Source organism: Coenobita brevimanus, chromosome 69, assembly GCF_032717465.1.
Source record: "Coenobita brevimanus isolate Jiangsu-jjx chromosome 69, ASM3271746v2, whole genome shotgun sequence".
Classification (NCBI taxonomy): domain Eukaryota; kingdom Metazoa; phylum Arthropoda; class Malacostraca; order Decapoda; family Coenobitidae; genus Coenobita; species Coenobita brevimanus.
The window spans coordinates 17994201-18012885 of NC_137022.1; the positions used below are offsets into that span (position 1 = coordinate 17994201).

General features: G+C 40.4%; 1 protein-coding gene across 1 annotated transcript in view; it reads right to left on the bottom strand.

Annotated features, from left to right (window-relative positions):
• The window catches only part of LOC145406106 (cGMP-dependent protein kinase, isozyme 1-like), a 664176-nt gene that overhangs the window by 115607 nt on the left and 529884 nt on the right, over nt 1-18685 (bottom strand). The window contains exons 6-7 of the mRNA XM_080277304.1: nt 6869-6971; nt 4555-4693 (exon numbers count right to left, since the gene is read on the bottom strand). Of these exons, the coding sequence (XP_080133430.1) occupies nt 4555-4693; nt 6869-6971 (242 nt within the window). The remainder of the gene's footprint in view (nt 1-4554; nt 4694-6868; nt 6972-18685) is intronic.

Below are 18685 nucleotides of genomic sequence, written 5' to 3' on the forward strand. Positions count from 1 at the left end.
TATACTTAAAAAGAATGAAAACCGAACAGGAAGATAATACATCAGGATATGCTAAAATAATTATAAATTCTCTCTCTCTCTCTCTCTCTCTCTCTCTCTCTCTCTCTCTCTCTCTCTCTCTATCTATCTATCTATCTATCTAACTATATATCCAGCTATGTCTGTCTATCTATCTATCTTTAGCAGTGCCTTGAGTCGTCCTTCTGGCGTAACTATGGAGACTGACAGGGTGCCTTTTTGCTAATCATAGTGTGACGTGATGGAGAGTGGTGCATCCCACTGACTGGGTACGACAGTGAACCGAGATTAGTACAGTGATTTCGGCGCCTCATAGTGGCCGTGGTGCAGTGGAGGGGTTTGTTCAGGAATCACACAGCACTGGGTAGGTAGGTGAGTGAGTTGGTCAGTGTGTGGGTATCCCGAAGAACAAGGCACAGTAGTTTTGAACCAGCGTATTCATCATGCTCATATGTGGGTCAGATGTTGTAACGCACTGGTAGGCAGGTCTTGCATGACTGGGAAATAATTCCGATGGAGGCAGTTGCCCACCAGGGGTGGTGTAAAATCCCTACAAGAACCAGTCTCTTCAGGAACAGTTGATCCTTACAAGATGTAGCCGGATACAGGCTTATGTTGCCAGTAATAACAAGAGACTAATTAGTTTTTTCTAATCCGACTGCGGATATTTACCGCCCTTCATATACTGTATATTCTCAAACAATCTGTCTATTTATCTAGTGCCAGACGCCTTAATTCATTAAGGGGTGGCCACAAACAAATCCCCTCCATGTCGCCCTGTCCCCGCCATTTCACTGCCCTGCTCCCAGCTCACAACTCCTTCTCTCATATACCTCTCCACTCCATCCCTCCATCTCATCCTTAGCCTTTTCCTCCTTCTCCCCCCCTCCACCTCACTCATATACACTCTTCTCGTCAATCTCTCACTCTCCATCCTCTCCACATGGCCAAATCACCTCAGTGTGTTTCTCCTAACGCTTCCTATAACATCCACCTCCACACCACAACGCTCCTTCACTTCCTCATTTGTCAGTCTGTCTCTTCATGTGACTCCACATGCTGCTTTCAAATAACTCATTTCCACTGCTCTCAGTCTTGACTTGACTTCTGTCCCTCCAACAAGGTCCAAACTTCACTTCAATACGTTAGAGTTGGTATCACAATACTGTCATATAGTAACTTTTTCACTTCCATACTCACTTCCCTATTTCTTATCGCTGCTTTCAAGGAACCAGCGACCTTTCTTCCTTGTTGTACCCTTTCAAGCACTTCACCCTCTAAATTTCCATCTTTACTCATGACACCACCTAAGTATGCATTTTCCATTTCCTCACCATCCAACCTCACTGTAAATTCACTGACTTCACTTCTCTCGAAGACCATAACTTTACTCTTCCCTACATTCACCTTTAGATTCCGTTTCTTACACACTTTCCCAAACTCATCCACCAAGCCTTGCAGGTCCCCTTCGTCTTTACTTAACAACACAGTATCATCTGCAAATAACAGTACAGGGAGTTTTCAAACACTGCCCTCCTTCATTAGGGCCTCTCCATCATCCACTGCCTTACCTTGTATCTCTTTTATAACCCAATCCATATACAGATTGAAAAAACATGGAGACATGACACATCCCTGTTTCAACACAACCTTCAAATAGAAAAATTCACTCAGTTCACTATCCACATGCACTGCAGCCTTAGTACCCTCATACATACTCTTCATGGCCTTTAACAACTTCCCATCTACCCCATATATTCTTAATACTTTCCACAATCCTTCTCTATCCATCCTGTCATAAGCTTTCTCCAAATCCATGAAGGCCACATACAACTTCTTTCCCTTCCATAGAAACTTTTCCACTAAAGATCTAAGAATGAATATCTGATCTACACAACCTCTTCCCTTCCTAAAACCCCTCTGTTCTTCTCCAACTGTCAATATGTGTCCTACCATATACAGTACCCTCGCGTCCAGTACGGTATTTTTGTCAGACAGTACTACCTTACTGGACTAAATCCGTACTGGACAAACAACAGAACTTATGGGGAAAATGAATAATGTCAGACAAGCCTTGAAAAAGTCCCCCTAAAATTCAACTTAACTACATTTTGACACAAATAAGATTTTACCAACCATTAAGGTGAGTGGTGATGGGCTTGGGGGGAAAGGGGGAGGGGTTTCCGAGGCTGTATGAAGTCCTACTGACCCCCTGGAGGAGGGCCTTCAGTATCCTGAGGAGGCCTCTCTGCCGCAACCTTCCTCATAAATCCCTCATAGTCACACACTGACACATCACTGTCATCAAGGGGAAGTGCAATACTGCAATTTGACTGGCACACGTCACGAGTCACGAGGAAGGCGTACTGGACTGGCATGGCAGTACTAGGGAAACGTTCCTTGGTGTTGGCCATCTTCCCGCCGACGAGCGAGTATTAGTACTGGACGCAACACGTCAGTACTAGAGAAGAACTCCTCGGATTTGGCCCACTTTGCGCAGCCGAACCGTACTAACCCAATAAATCCGTACTACAGTAATAAATTATTATTTTTTTTTTTGCAGACCGTACTGAAAGAAATAGTACTGGACAAACGCGTATTGGATGTGAGGGTACTGTACTTTTCCTATTACATTAAAAAGACAAATGTCCCTATGATTACCACACACTTCTTTTCCCCCTTTTCCTTTGTACAGGGGAATAATTATCCCTGACTTCCAATCCTCCGGGACTCTACTCTCCTCGCAGGCCAATCTGCACATCTTCCACATCCACTCCACTACTGTCTCTCCCCCATGCTTCAGCATTTCGCCACACACTCCATCTATTCCTGGGGCTTTCCCCATTTTGACTTTCTTCATTGCTTCCACAACCTCCAGCTTCTACTGATTTCTTCCTCTCTTCTCATATCCCTCTATCTCCCAGCCATTCCCCAGCCACTTACACTCGCATTCTATGTTCAACAATTCCTTGAAGTGTTCTCTCCATATGCTCACTTTTTTCAAACAAAAGATGAAATATTTTCCAAAGAAAAATGTACTGTACTGTATATCCCGTTTGAATAACGACATACAAATGTCTATTTCTCTCCGTAAAAGAGAATGATATGGCTCTTATTATTAACTTTTAGTTCCTTAGAAATTTCAGTCGTACCTAAACATTTGGAGACGCATCCCTCTGACTCAGCTTCATCGAGCGTATCAGTAACCAGATTTCTTTTACTGACTGAACAGCTGATCAGCCCTCCAAACTTAATCGCTCCTTTATTTCTCGAGCTGAAGTGTAGCAATGCATCTTGAAGAGAATTAATTTTATGTTTTGTTCTCATTTTTTTTCTTTTGGGATTAAGGCCATGAAATTAAAAACAGCTGAAGCAGTACTGTGGATCACAAGTTAATTAACTTATATGGAATATCATCACAACAATCACACAGATTTAAATTTCGAGAAAGTTTAAAAATCGATCTTCCTTCGTTAGGAAGTCATGAAGGCATCTATTGAAATACAGTCACTAGTCACCATGCCAAGCACACTGACCAATGAGAGCATCATCACACATTGACTTATTCGAGGAGGGACGTGATACTCGTACAACTAAGCGACCCTTACAAAGTATATATATGAAATTGCTTTAAAATGCTTCTTGCAGATAAGGAGAAGGCTGTGCCTGGAAGACGATACCAGAGCCGGGGTCGTGTCCAACCTGAGAGACAACCTCTCACCACCACCTGCCTCAAGCGCTCTTGCCATTCAAAATTTCTGCTGATCTTCGCACGCACAAGGGCGGATCTTGGGGAGAACGTACAGGTTAGTGCAAGCAATTGGGTGGGAAGCATTTTAAAATGCCTCTTGGCCTATTAACAGAAGAAATGTGTTGACCAGACAAATGCCTACCATGTTTTACCATTATTAGTAAATCATGGCAGCACCTAAGGAGAGCTGCTAAAGCGGAAGTTGCCTTCTTTGATGAACTGTTTCTGACTGTCCACGGTAATCCATAATTAGCAGGTAGCAAGATAAACGTGATGGCAAACTCTGCACTTGCTTCATTTACTGGAAGCTCCGTGGGTTACAGCATTGTTTATCAACAGAACAAGATTTTCTGCTGTTCGAAACATCCTGGCTATCACTAACAAGCAGGTGGTTGTGTCAGGCTATCTATAAATGGAAACGAATCTGTTTCCGGCATCCCCTACCGGGTACAGACTTCTCTTTCATATGTATCTGGAGGCAGTTTTTTTTACTTACCTTTAAACCAGAGTAAAGTTTTAGCTTAGCATCTCTCTCTTCCACTTGGACAATGCTGATATGGTCTCCTCAATAGCCATTTTGCATAATGTAGTGTATAGTGAACCAAGAAACAGGAGTGGAAAGATGAAAGCTTTAAACAAAACGTATGTAATAATAATAATAATAATTTTGTGCATAAGGATGGCGAGTTTGGATGCGGTGAGAGGGGTTTGGCGGTATTTTAATTGCAGCCACCTGACATGAATTTGGGGAGTGAACGTATAGAGGCAATAGGGAAAATACGTACTCGCGATCCAGGGTGAGACACTCGACTCCAGGCGCCATGGCTATGACGTTGGCAGTGCGACATTCCTCCTTCAGAAGCGCCTGTTCCCCGAAGTAGCTTCCCTTCTGCAGTACTCGGATCTCCTCCTCATCAATTTTGCCTGACAAAAGAACAAACATAACCAGCTGGAGATCACACTTCTCCTTGATCTGAATGTGGGAGGTAGGTAAGTATGAATGAGGAACAAGTATGACTGAAGGAGGTAAGGAAAACAAGAATGAACGAGGATGAACTGCATGAAAGGAGGATGAACACCGAACAGTCATGAATTAGAGATGATGAACAAGCATGAGGGGACATTAACAAACATAAATGAGGTTGAATAAACATGAGTGAGGAAGGATGAGCAAACATGAATGAAGAATAATGCAAAGGACAAGAAATTTCTTTTCCTCGTTAAGCACCAGTGTGGGAAAATCCTTCGCTGCTGATGTTGATACTCAGGTTAATACTAAAACTATTTTATTCAGCTTAAGTTATTCCATAACAATCAGAAGGAAATTTGGTTTCATTCACCTATGTTACCGCAATATCAGCACTTTAAGCTTAGCACCACACGACTGCATTTAACTGAAGGAATACAATGTAGCTGATGAGTTACAAGGAATCACAGTTCAAGCACATAACTGTCCGATACTAGCAAATAATTATCTATGATACTGTACACAGGTGAGACATCAACTAGGTACCCGTACAATACATCATAATGATAGCATTTTTTATTAAAGTCGATTAGAATTACATAAGAGCTATCTACTTTTTAATATGAAATATTGTAAAGGTAAATAAACGCATTCTCATATAAACCTACAATCAGAGATGACTTTCGAATCTTGTCATCTACATTTGTCATTCTTTTACGCAAAACTGAACTCCATCCTCAAAACGACACCTTATTCTTCCTTAGCTTCTATCATTAGGATAACGACTAATCGGAATTTTGCAGCCTCTGTATGACTGGTCTAGTACCAACAATAAATAGCACGCAAGGTGATGAGGATACACGTATTCATAAATTATCACTATTCTGCTCATGTATATGTTGAGGTAGTCACAGAATGAAAGATACTGTATGAAGAGATCTTTTATTTTGTAAAACATTTAAATTAGTCAACAAACCGTCAATTTTGCACTTGCAGAGAAAAGCAGTGCACTGTAAAATGAAAGATGGCAAACAGCAGTGTTGAATCAAGTTTTCTTACAAGAGGAAAAGATACGGTAAAATAAAAACGCATAAATGACATACGCAAAAGATACGAAAATATGGGCATTCTGTGACTTAGCTGAATAAAATCGTACGGCGTTATCTAGAATAGAATACTCCTGTTCTGACCATGAGAAGGGTATTGTTACCAATATTTACACTCATGTTCCTATGACTTATCAACCGATTAAAACTGTCTGGCATTATCATCAACAGCTTATTTGGGTTCTCCCGACGATGAGAGGATTAAAAGTCTTGTCATTTACACGAGTCAAGACTTACTGGCGGACTAGCCTACCCTGAAAATACATGTGTAGTTTACAGGCTTATGATCTGTAGAAGAACAGCATGGGAAGAAGCAGTCAACTACATATGTGTACAAAATTCCTATCATATTACTTTACTAGTTTCCGACAACATCAATATATTATGTAATACAGCATGTACTTAAACTTCTGACTTCTTCAATATCATATCCCTTTCCTCTCTGATCACCTTTATCCTGCCCTTCCTGATCCTAGCCTTTCCTTCCTGATCCCACCTTAGCGTGGCCAATCTAACTATACCTTACTCTACCCTCTCTGACCCTACCTTACCCTACCCACTTTGACCCTTAACTTACTCAGACCAAACGCACTCTAACTCTAACTTATTCTACACTCCATGACTCTACCTTACCCTTCTCTCTATGAGTCTACGCATTACTCACTCCTACCCTCTCTTATCCTAACTTACCCTTGCCTCTTCAAGCTTTTCCTACTTCACCCTTCCGTACAGTATCCTGCCCTACAGAACTTCACCCGTCCTGACACCCAGCCACTAATCTCATGTCCCCTGCGTGATCTAAACTCTACCCTCATCCTGACACTCCAGCCACTAACCAGTATCTGGAATGCGATCCTGATCTTGACCCTGATCCTGTCACTGACCATGATCTCCATGCCAGTGTAATGGTATGCGTTTCGTGTCCCTGGGTCTGACCTCACTCTGACCCTCTGTCCTCTGACCTGACATACCCCTCCATGACCCTGATCCAGGGCCTGACACGACCCTGATTTCCCATCCACTAACCTGATATCCGCTGCGTGACCCTGACTTTGCCCGATCTAAGGATGCAGAAGGAGTCGCCGCTCGTGCCCTGCCGAATGATGTAGGTCCCGGGGGCGTAGAAATCCTGTTGGCGTGGCAGAGGCAAAGGCGGGGCAAAGGTTAACAAGGGAGGGAGCACAGATACATAATGAAAAACTCACATAAATACACATATAGACACAAAATAATGGTTAGGCATCCAAAGAGATCATTTAGAATTATCTGTCATAATTTCAGTTACCCATCTAAGTATACCAGTGTACTATATTCGTAAGTCTGCACTTCCCATTGTAAAGTCGTTGTTATTTAATGGAACAAATTTTTCTAAAAAGCACACAAAGACTCACTAAAATCTCATAAATTTTTATTAATGATGCAATAATTCCTACACAGAATCATGACCTTGGTAAGTTCATCAATGGCTTTAAGGAGTAAAGAATGCGTCATTCAGGGTCATGACACCTGGCAAAGGAGCTACTTAACATTTTACAGTAAAGGACTCTTACCCACTGGGCTATAGAGGTAGTGTTGCCTCAAGGAGTTCCTGTATCCCCTATGTTACCTCCTGTCAAGATGTGGCAATGTCGTACTAGCAGCTTAAATATCTCTCAATAATCGGACATTCGTACTGTAACGACGGACGTGAATCGTGGGTATGTATGCCAGACGTCATAATGGTTGGCAGTATTATGTAAGTAGAGGAGTGATTAAAATATCACCAGAAACAACATTTATAACCCGTATGATACTACAGAATACCAGCAGGAATATAAATGCAGGCAAGTATATATATATATATATATATATATATATATATATATATATATATATATATATATATATATATATATATATATATATATATATATATATATATATATATATATCATCAGCCGTTTGAGTGTCCACTGCAGGACTGGTCTATTCCTACCGAAGTGGGGACGATACAGCGAATGTATCTCTACCAAGTGGCTTAGGCTGTCTGGTTTAGATTGTATGTAGGGTGAAAAGTGCTTGTAGGTGTAATTGTTGTGTTGGAGTGGCTTTGGGTGTGTGTGTAGTCTGTGAAGCAAGTGTAATCGGACCGTGCAAGCCCACTGGGTGCAAGCATATTTTAGTATGCGACGCTGGTTCAACCACAGCACCCCTTGTGTCTGCCAATGCAGTACGTGGCCTGGCAGGGCGCGAACCCTCGTTCATCAGTGTACGAAAACGCACACTTTACCATTGTACCACAGAGGCTCTGTTACCATTGTACCACAGAGGCTCCATATATATATATATATATATATATATATATATATATATATATATATATATATATATATATATATATTGTTACATAGCCTATGATTTCATCATCCTTTGTGTAATTTTAACGCACAGTTGCTGCATGTTTGATCACGAGCGTGTTCTGCCTCAGTCCCCCCCTTCTACCGTTATAGTAGAGTAAGTCGTTCTCTCTGTTATTCAGAGCGGGTTTTTCAGCTCTTTGTCCCCATGGCTTTATTTGCGCGTCCTTCTTACAAGTTGTATCAAGCTCTCCTGGCCCCTATATAATGAGCTCAGTCTCTGCATCATTGCCACTTAGATCTGCTCCTCATTTTGTTCACATCTCTGTCCTCCCCTGTACAGATATTATTATTGTGAGTGCTCAAGAAATCTCCAAACATCTAGCAGCTGTGTGTAATTTGAGTATAAGTGTTATTGCATTTTTTTTCTTGTACTGTGTAGCATAAGGTTGATTCTTGGGCCTAATGGGGTTTTTGATTGATGTTGGGTTTTATGTCAGTCATTTTTGATAATAGTTTGTATCTGTAATAATTTATCTGGCATTCACTGAGTATTATCTGGTATCTCATTTTATCAGGGCTGACTTAGATAAATTTACTCTTGCTAATTTCGTGTTAATAGAGGCTATTGCAGTTAACCATATATTTAACCTGTTTATTTACCATTACATTATCCTTATGAGTTCTGAATGTTTTGTTGTTAGTTTGAGCATTAAACTTTAACTTGTAATTTTACCTAACTCTTTTGTTTTGAACCTGGAACTTTACGGGACAGTAGTGATTATTAGTATTCTCACTTAAAGTGTACATTATCTTTCTCTGTTCCGTAACATAAATTTGGCGACCGCGCCAGGATATTCAGGATATTATCATTAGGATATTGCTCGATATTTTGTGACTGTTACTTATTAATTATGTCTACTATTACTACACTTGATGAAGCCAAAGATTTTTTGTCAAATGTGGAAACAGTGTTGGATGTAGAAAACAGAACAAAGAATGAACTTAAGCTTGTTGCTCAACAATTGGGAATTGCTGTTCGCTCTCATCATTCTAAAGATCAAATTGTTGACATGATTAATGAAAGCTTGTTTAATGTAACTCCTCGAAATGAGCAAACGCAGATTGAATTAGCTAAGTTACAGCTAGCCCTGCAGGAGGCTAAGGCTAAGGAGGCGGAGGCCCGTTCTAAAGAGGCTGAGGCACAAGTTGAAATTGCTAGGATTCAGGCAGACCATGAGTATCGCATGAAACAAGGTGGAACTGGATCATCTAGCTCTGATGATTTTGATGTGGCTAAAAATTTTAAACTTGTCCCTCCTTTTAATGAATCTGATTTAACAAAGTTTTTTCAGTTGTTTGAGAGGGTAGCTACAGGTTTTAATTGGCCCAAGGAGTATTGGCCAGTACTCCTTCAAACTGTTCTCACCGGTAAAGCTCAAGTAACTTATGCATCTTTGCCTCAGGATGAATCTGATAATTATGATGTAGTTAAGAGCTTGATTCTTAAGGCCTATGAGCTTGTTCCTGAAGCCTATAGAGTAAAATTTAGGACAACTTACAAGCAAGATAAGCAATCCCATGTTGAGTATGCAAAAATCAAAGAAGATCTGTTAGAGCAGTGGTTAAATTCTAAGAATGTGGATTCTGATTTTGACAAATTTAAGCAGATGATTTTGCTGGAGGACTTCAAAAGGTGTATTTATAAAGATGTAAGCCTATATCTTGATGAGAAAAGAATAGATAATTTGTCTGATGCTGCAGTTTTAGCTGATGAGTATGTTCTCACTCACAAGAGATATTCTAGAGAAAAAGGGAAAGCTGAGAGTAAGTACGTTGCCTCTACTCAGAGTACAGGTAACAGGAAAGAGAATAAGGATGATGTTTCTCAGGAAGTAAATACCAGCTTCACCTCTAGATTTCAGAAAAGTAAATGTACTTATTGTAGTAAGCTTGGTCATACTACGGAGAAATGTTTCAGGAGACAGCGTGATGTGAACAAAAAGGAGTCTTTAAATATTCAGTCAATTGGTCTAGTGTCCACTCTTGAGAGTTCCCAGAATTCTTTAACTGAGTTAACTGAACCTGCTTTGAGGGGTAAATTAAATTCTCATGATGGAGCTCCTCTTTTGAGCAGTAACGTGGGTGACACTCTCAAGAGTTCATGTGCTAATTTCCTGTCTGATGGTTTTGTCAGTCCTCTGGACAGTAATGACAGGAAATCAGTTCAAATATATCGTGATACAGGTGCTTGCCAATCCCTTATGCTGACCAGTGTTCTAGGCTCTAATGTTAATTCCTCTGATGAAACTGTAATCTTACAAGGTGTAGGGAATAATTACTTCTCTGTCCCTCTGTGCAGAGTGAATTTAGAGTCTGGTTTTGTTAATGGTTCCGTTATGGTTGGGTTGGTTGAGACACTCCCAATGTCAGGTGTAACTTTCTTACTTGGAAATGATATTGGTGGAAGTCAAGTGTGTCCAGCTCCTCAGTTGTCTAGTGAGCCAGTGGCTGTGTCCCAGGATTGTGATGTCCCTGATGTGTTCCCTGCATGTGCTGTCACTAGGGCTAAGTCTAAAGTTACTGGTGATTTAGAGGATAATGATGATGATGATGTTATCCTAGCTGACACTTTTCTTGCTAATTTGGACCACTCACCAGATGAGGCAGTACCCCATAGTGTTGATAATTTGTCTCGTCAAGAGTTGGTTGAGTTGCAGGTTGCTGACCCTGAGTTGAAAGGTCTAGCTAACTCTGCTTACAGTGAACAAGAGTCAGCCGGTGCTTCTACTTGTTATTATGTAAAGTCAGGAGTACTTATGAGGAAGTGGAGACCCCCAACAGCATCAGCCGACTGTGAATGGGAGGTTGTACATCAAGTTGTCATCCCTCGTGTTTGTAGGCAGGATATCATTCGAGTGGCTCATGATTCCAGTTTGGCAGGACACCTTGGAGTGAGCAAGACTGTGGCACGCATTTTGAAACACTTCTACTGGCCAGGTATCTTCAGGGATGTTTCCTGGTATTGTAAGTCTTGTCACACCTGTCAAGTTGTGGGGAAGTGTAATCAGACCGAAAAGGTTGCACCTCTAGTTACCATTCTTCCTTTTGAGGCGCCTTTCACCCGTGTGTTGGTGGATATTTTGGGCCCTCTTCCTAAGACTTCTTCAGGATTTTCTTATGTGTTGACCCTGATTGATATGGCTACTCGTTATCCTGAAGCCATTCCACTTAGAAATATCTCAGCAAAGAACGTGGTTAAGAAAATGCTAGGGTTCTTCACAAAGTTTGGTCTGCCCAAGGAGGTACAGTCAGACCGGGGAAGTAATTTCATGTCAAACGTTTTCAAGCAGTCTCTGAAAGAGTTGGGCATCACCCAGATCACGTCTTCAGCTTACCATCCCCAGACCCAAGGAGCGTTGGAGAGATATCATCAAACACTCAAATCGATGCTCAAGAAATACTGTTTGGAACATCAGAAAGACTGGGATAAAGGTCTTCCATTCGTTGTGTTTGCTGCAAGAGAATCTCCAAACGAATCACTGGGCTTCTCACCTTTTGAACTACTGTTTGGCCATGAAGTAAGAGGACCCCTTAAGTTACTCAAGGAATGCTGGCTGTCGGAGGAAGATGACGTCAACCTGCTGGAGTATGTGATGAAGTTCAAAGAACGGCTGTCCACTGCTTTACAGCTGGCGAGAGAGAATTTAGGAGCTGCTCAGGAGAAGATGAAGACTTGGTATGATAAGAAGTCCAGGTTACGCCACTTTCAGCCAGGAGATCAGGTTTTGATTCTGCTACCAGTTCATGGGCAACCTCTTCAAGCCAAGTTTAGTGGCCCTTATTTCGTGGAGAAGAAACTCAGTGATGTCAACTATGTCATCGCCACACCAGATCGTAGAAAGAGCAAGAAACTATTTCACATCAACATGCTAAAGTTATATCACAGGCTGGACGAAAATAATCCAGTCTGCACTGTAGCTGTTCCACCCGAGTCTGCAAGTGAAGCTCTCCCATGCAGTATGAGCCTGAGTGATAGTTTGGGGAAGAATCCTGATATCATGAATGATCTCCAGACTAAGCTTTCTCATCTACCTCCCAAGGAAAGGCCGGAGTTTTCGGCATTACTGCAGGAGTACCCGCAAGTGTTCCGTGCCACTCCAGGAAAAACCACTGTGTTGATGCATGATGTCGATGTTGGAGACGCAAAGCCAATTAAATTGCCTCCTTACCGTGTGAACCCAGTGAAAGTTCCTCTCATCCAGAAGGAGCTTGGCTACCTGTTGGACCACAAGATGATTGAGCCCTGTCAGAGCGAGTGGAGTTCTCCTGTCACTCTGGTCCCTAAGCCAGGTGGGTCACAGCGGCTTTGCATTGACTACAGACGTGTTAATCAGATAACCAAAACAGACACTTACCCTCTCCCTCGTGTGGAAGATTGCATAGACAAGATCGGAAAGGCTAGGTACATAAGTAAGTTTGATTTGTTAAAGGGATACTGGCAAGTACCTATGACTGAACTTGCTAGGGAGATCTCATGTTTTGTAACGTTAGGAAAGACATTTGCATGTTCTGTAATGCCATGTACAGATTGTTTTAGAGTAATAAGAAATTTCCTTTGTAAATTTCTTTTTCTTTGTGGGGAGGTGTTACATAGCCTATGATTTCATCATCCTTTGTGTAATATTAACGCACAGTTGCTGCATGTTTGATCACGAGCGTGTTCTGCCTCAGTCCCCCCCTTCTACCGTTATAGTAGAGTAAGTCGTTCTCTCTGTTATTCAGAGCGGGATTTTCAGCTCTTTTTCCCCATGGCTTTATTTGCGCGTCCTTCTTACAAGTTGTATCAAGCTCTCCTGCCCCCTATATAATGAGCTCAGTCTCTGCATCATTGCCACTTAGATCTGCTCCTCATTTTGTTCACATCTCTGTCCTCCCCTGTACAGATATTATTATTGTGAGTGCTCAAGAAATCTCCAAACATCTAGCAGCTGTGTGTAATTTGAGTATAAGTGTTATTGCATTTTTTTTCTTGTACTGTGTAGCATAAGGTTGATTCTTGGGCCTAATGGGGTTTTTGATTGATGTTGGGTTTTATGTCAGTCATTTTTGATAATAGTTTGTATCTGTAATAATTTATCTGGCATTCACTGAGTATTATCTGGTATCTCATTTTATCAGGGCTGACTTAGATAAATTTACTCTTGCTAATTTCGTGTTAATAGAGGCTATTGCAGTTAACCATATATTTAACCTGTTTATTTGCCATTACATTATCCTTATGAGTTCTGAATGTTTTGTTGTTAGTTTGAGCATTAAACTTTAACCTGTAATTTTACCTAACTCTTTTGTTTTGAACCTGGAACTTTACGGGACAGTAGTGATTATTAGTACTCTCACTTAAAGTGTACATTATCTTTCTCTGTTCCATAACAATATATATATATATATATATATATATATATATATATATATATATATATATATGATAGATAGATAGATAGATAGACAGATAGATAGATAGATAAATAGATAGATAGATAGGTAGATAGATAGATAGAGATAAATAAATAGATAGATAGGTTTAGATATAGATAGTTAGATAGATATAGATATAGATATCATGAAGGTTGTCCCATTAATAGTCATCATACATTAGTCACCTTCACTACACTTATTACATGTGGAATCTGGAGTGTTTAGTCTATATCATGGGTCTTGCTGTGGGGCCGCTTTGAAACTGTTATGAATCTCAGAAAATATGGAATCATGTATGACAAACATTTATTATAAATATATAGAGCACTGCAACATGAAAGAGTCACAAATATACCAAAGGAGTCATGTATTTCAGGAGAAGTGTGTAAGTTGGGTAGTGAGAGATCAAGAAAATGCTCTGAAGGCCGCCCAAGGAGTGAGAGTAGAGGCACACCTGATGTTAAATGTAGTAGATGTCATGGTTCACACTATTCATCAAGCTGCAGGATGAAGAATGTAAGGTGTTATAAGTGCAAAAGGGTAGGCCATATTGCAACAGCTTGTCGTAGTGTGGAAACCAGAGGTAAAGGTAAGGTCCAAAATGTGAACTGTGAAAGTGACTCTGATAGCGATGAGGCCAAAGTTGTCATTATATGCAACAAAGGTAAGAAATCCAAAGTTTAAATATACAGCTGACCTGGATATTAATGGAAAGACAGTAAATATGGAAGTTGACACAGCTGCAGACCTGTCAGTAATGAGTCAAGATGTTTGTGAGAAAACGTTTGGCCCAGTGAAGCTGGAAAAGGCAAATGTTATGCTGAGAACGTACACAGGAGAATCACTGGAACTATTGGGACAATTTATGTGTGATGTAAGCCACAATGACCAGCAAGAGAAATTACCGATGATCATTGTCAAAGATGATGGAAGGCCTACGCTCTTGGGAAAAACTGGTTTAATAAACTAAAGTTGGATTGGCAGAAAATCTTTGATGTACACAAAGTAACTGTAGATGCGGGTGATGAGGTACAGTCACTTTTAGACAAGTATTCTGATTTGTTCAAGGATTCCTATGAAGGAATTAAGCATCACAAAGCTCATATCACAGTGTCTGAAGACGCTAGACCAGTGTTCTGTAAAGCTAGATCAGTGCCGTTTGCTCTCAAAGGCGCTGTTGAAAGGGAATTGGAGAAATTGGAGAATAATAAATTAATAGAAAAAGTAGACAAAATTGACTGGGCTTCCCCACTGGTAGTTCTCCCAAAGGCAGACAAGTCTGTTAGGTTGTGCGGGGACTACAAAATTACGGTCAACCAAGCTGTAACTGATGAACAGTATCCTCTCCCAACCTCACAAGACCTGTTTGCAACTTTGTCTGGGGGAAAGGTTTTTTCAAAGTTAGATATGTCCCATGCCTATGCACAGGAGAATGTAGATGATGAGAGCCAAAAGAATCTTACAATCAACAAGCACAAGGGTCTTTACAAGTACCTGAAGTTACCGTACGGAATAAAGTCATCACCAAAGATTTTTCAGAAAATAATAGACTCTGTACTTGTTGGTATTGAAGGTGTCTTATGTCAGCAGGATGATTTACTGATTGTAAGTAGAAACATTTCTGATCATTTAGCAACTCTGGAGAGGGTCTTCATTAGGTTGAGCCAGTACAATATGTCTTAATCAAAAGAAGTGTAAATTCTTGGTCAGGAAGGTTACCTATCTTGGTCATAAGGTAAATGAAGAAGGCATTGAGCCACTGAAAGATAAAATAAAGAATATCACAGATATGCCACCTCCAAACAATGTTAGTGAACTAAGGGCCTTCTTTGGGATGGTCCAGTATTATGCAAAGTTTTTGAGTGATCTCTCAACCACATTAGCCCCTCTGCATGAGTTACTGAAGAAGAAAATTAGATGGCATTGGTCAGCTACCGCACATAAATCATTTGAAGAGTGCAAAAAGAAACTCACAAGTGCAAAATTGTTGGTGCACTATGACAATGAAAAGACTCTGAAACTTGCATGTGATGCCTCTAGCATAGGTTTAGGTGCTGTGATCAGTCACATTATGGATGATGGATCGGAACGTCCAGTTGCATTTGCTTCCAGACGTCTAACAAAGAGTGAGAAAAATTATTCTCAGATTGAAAAGGAGGCTCTGTCAATTGTGTTTGGTGTTAAAAAATTTAATCAATATCTCTATGGACGAAGATTCACTCTTGTGACTGATCACAAACCTTTACTTTCCATCCTTGGACCAAAGTCACAAGTTCTAGCCCTAGCTGCTGCAAGAATGCAAAGATGGGCTATACCACTAACAGGTTATGACTATGAATTAGAATTTAGATGTTCAAAGGAACACTCAAATGCTGATGCTTTGTCTAGGTTGCCATGTGCAGAGGTTAGCGATACTAAAGAAACTAGTGAAGAGTCAGAAATATATGCTGTAATGTTAGTTGATGATGAATTCTCTATAACAGCAAACTTAATTGCTGAAGCTACAAAGAAGGACAAAATTCTGGCACAAGTTATTCAGTATACCCAGTTTGGATGGTGTAATGAAAAGGAAGTGACTGATGAACTCAAACCATATTTTTCTAGACAGTTAGAGTTATCTGTTCAGCAAGGGTGCCTCTTATGGGGTTTGAGAGTTATAATACCTAAAACCTACCAGACTTTCATGTTAAAAGAACTTCATGCTGAACATCCAGGTGTCTGTTCCATGAAGGCTCTGGGAAGGAGTTTCATTTGGTGGCCAAAGATGGATGAGGCCATTGAACAAGTTGTTAGGCAATGTTCAGTGTGTCAAAAGGCACGAAGCTTGCCCCCTAAAGCTCCTCTCAACCCCTGGGGTTGGTCTGCACGCCCGTTTCAACATGTACATTTGGATTTTTGTGAAAAGGGTAGTGACAAATTTTTGGTATTAGTGGACAGCTACTCAAAGTGGATTGATGTAAAACCCATGCACAGTACCACAGCGCAGAGCACCATGGATGAACTTAGACTTATTTTTGCAGAACATGGGCTACCTGAAATGCTAATATCAGGCAATGGCCCACCGTTCCAGTCAGCTGAATTCAAAAATTTTACAAAACTTAATGACATCAAACATGTACTGGTATCTTCTTACCATCCATCTTCAAATGGGGCAGCTGAACGTACTGTGCGTGTGGTTAAAGAAGCTTTGCTCAAACAAGTCATGGAAGGGTGTAAACACAAGACTATCAAACACAGGCTAGCCAGGTTCCTGCTGAAGTACCGAACCACCCCACACAGCACAACCAATTGTACGCCTGCAGAGTTAATGGTTAAAAGACAGGTGAGAACAAGGCTGAGTATGGTCATACCTAGCCTGGCCGAAAATGTTGCTAAAAAGCAAACCAGACAGAAATATTATCATGATGGGAACAACAACAAGAGTGAAAGAACATTCTCAGCTGGAGATAGAGTAAGAGTAAAAAACAATGCTGCACGGAGGGACAGTACAGAAAAATGGCTCAGTGGAGTGGTTGAAAAGATGCTCGGTTGCAGGACGCTAATTGTGAGAGTTGGTGATATACTGAAGAAGGTTCACATAGATCACGTGATCAAAGCCTATGACTCTCCGGATCTCAGTAGCGAACCTGCCGAAATAACTATCAATGACCCACACCCAGATACTGACAGTGTTGATTATGAATCAATGAACAATGCAAGTGAGGCAGACGTGGGAGTGGATGGGAGTTTGCCTAGTAAGCTGCCGCTCACACAAGCTGCTTCGGATGAATTATCTGGAAAAGACGAGACTCCCTTAAAGAGCAGATATGGTAGGATCATAAAGCCTGTGAATAGACTTGATTTGTAAGAGGTCAAAAAAAAAAAATTGTGTAAAGGTACAGTATTAATTTTTGCATAAGGTATTATTTTTAACTGTCATAAAGGAACTTTCTTAATACAGTACTCTATAATCCATGCAGTCGCAAGATACTCTTTTTTTTTTTTTTTTTTTTTTTTTTGAGGGAAGCAGTGACATTTTATGTATTAGAGTTTATGTATGTATCCCCTATAATAAGGATCCCTGTTTGTTTACAAGCAATAAAAGGCGCGAAAACGCCGGGCTGTCAACTGGGCAAGACTGTTTCCTTGACCCTCCTCTTTAGTCATTAAAATATTACACCAGACAAATATGTTATTAATGCTGATGGCGGTTATTTAAGTCTGGTCATCGAAGTATGTCATATTAATTTTGATACTAATATAATATGGTGTGTCTGATAACCTCCCCTACCTAAGTATGTCAGACGAGTCAAGGCTCACGTGGTTAAATATACCATATCAGATAATATTCTTCAATGGCTCACTTGTCTTGCTGGACACGATCACCACGTCACCATGTCCACTTGTTAAATTCTAACCGTTTCCGAAAACTGTAATATTTCAATGGTTCTGTATATATGAATTTAATTTTCAACAGGCATGCCTTGCATTCATGACGTAAAATCGAGCAATACAAATCATACACTAAAAAAAAACTAAACACGCAACCTTTTCATCCATGCGACCTTACGAGTGTTATGATGCTGAACTCCTGATTCGGCCAGGTGGCAGGTTCATCCCACATTTGCACTTAATACCCACTAAATGAACGCAGGTGGTTTGATTTCATAACAGTATTATATATACACACTCGCTTGCATATGATAATGGAAAATAAGCGTTAAATAAAAATAAATACATAAAAATTATTAATTAATTGATTAATGATTCTTCGGGCTCAGCTGAAGATGCTGCATGAGCATATAAATTTACAGTGCATATTTCATTTTTCTTTAGTTCCTTTATACGGTAAAGTTAGAACGAGAATAAATTATGAAGACATGAAACCGTTCTGTCCCTATAGTATAAATGGAGTTGTTTTTATCCATTGTAACTTTCTATTTAACATGTTAGCAAATTCTGCATAAAGTTCTGGAGGCAAATTCGGAAGAGGTCGAGATTCCCCTCCCCCAGCAGCTATTTTCCGTTACTGTTATGTCTTTATTGACTA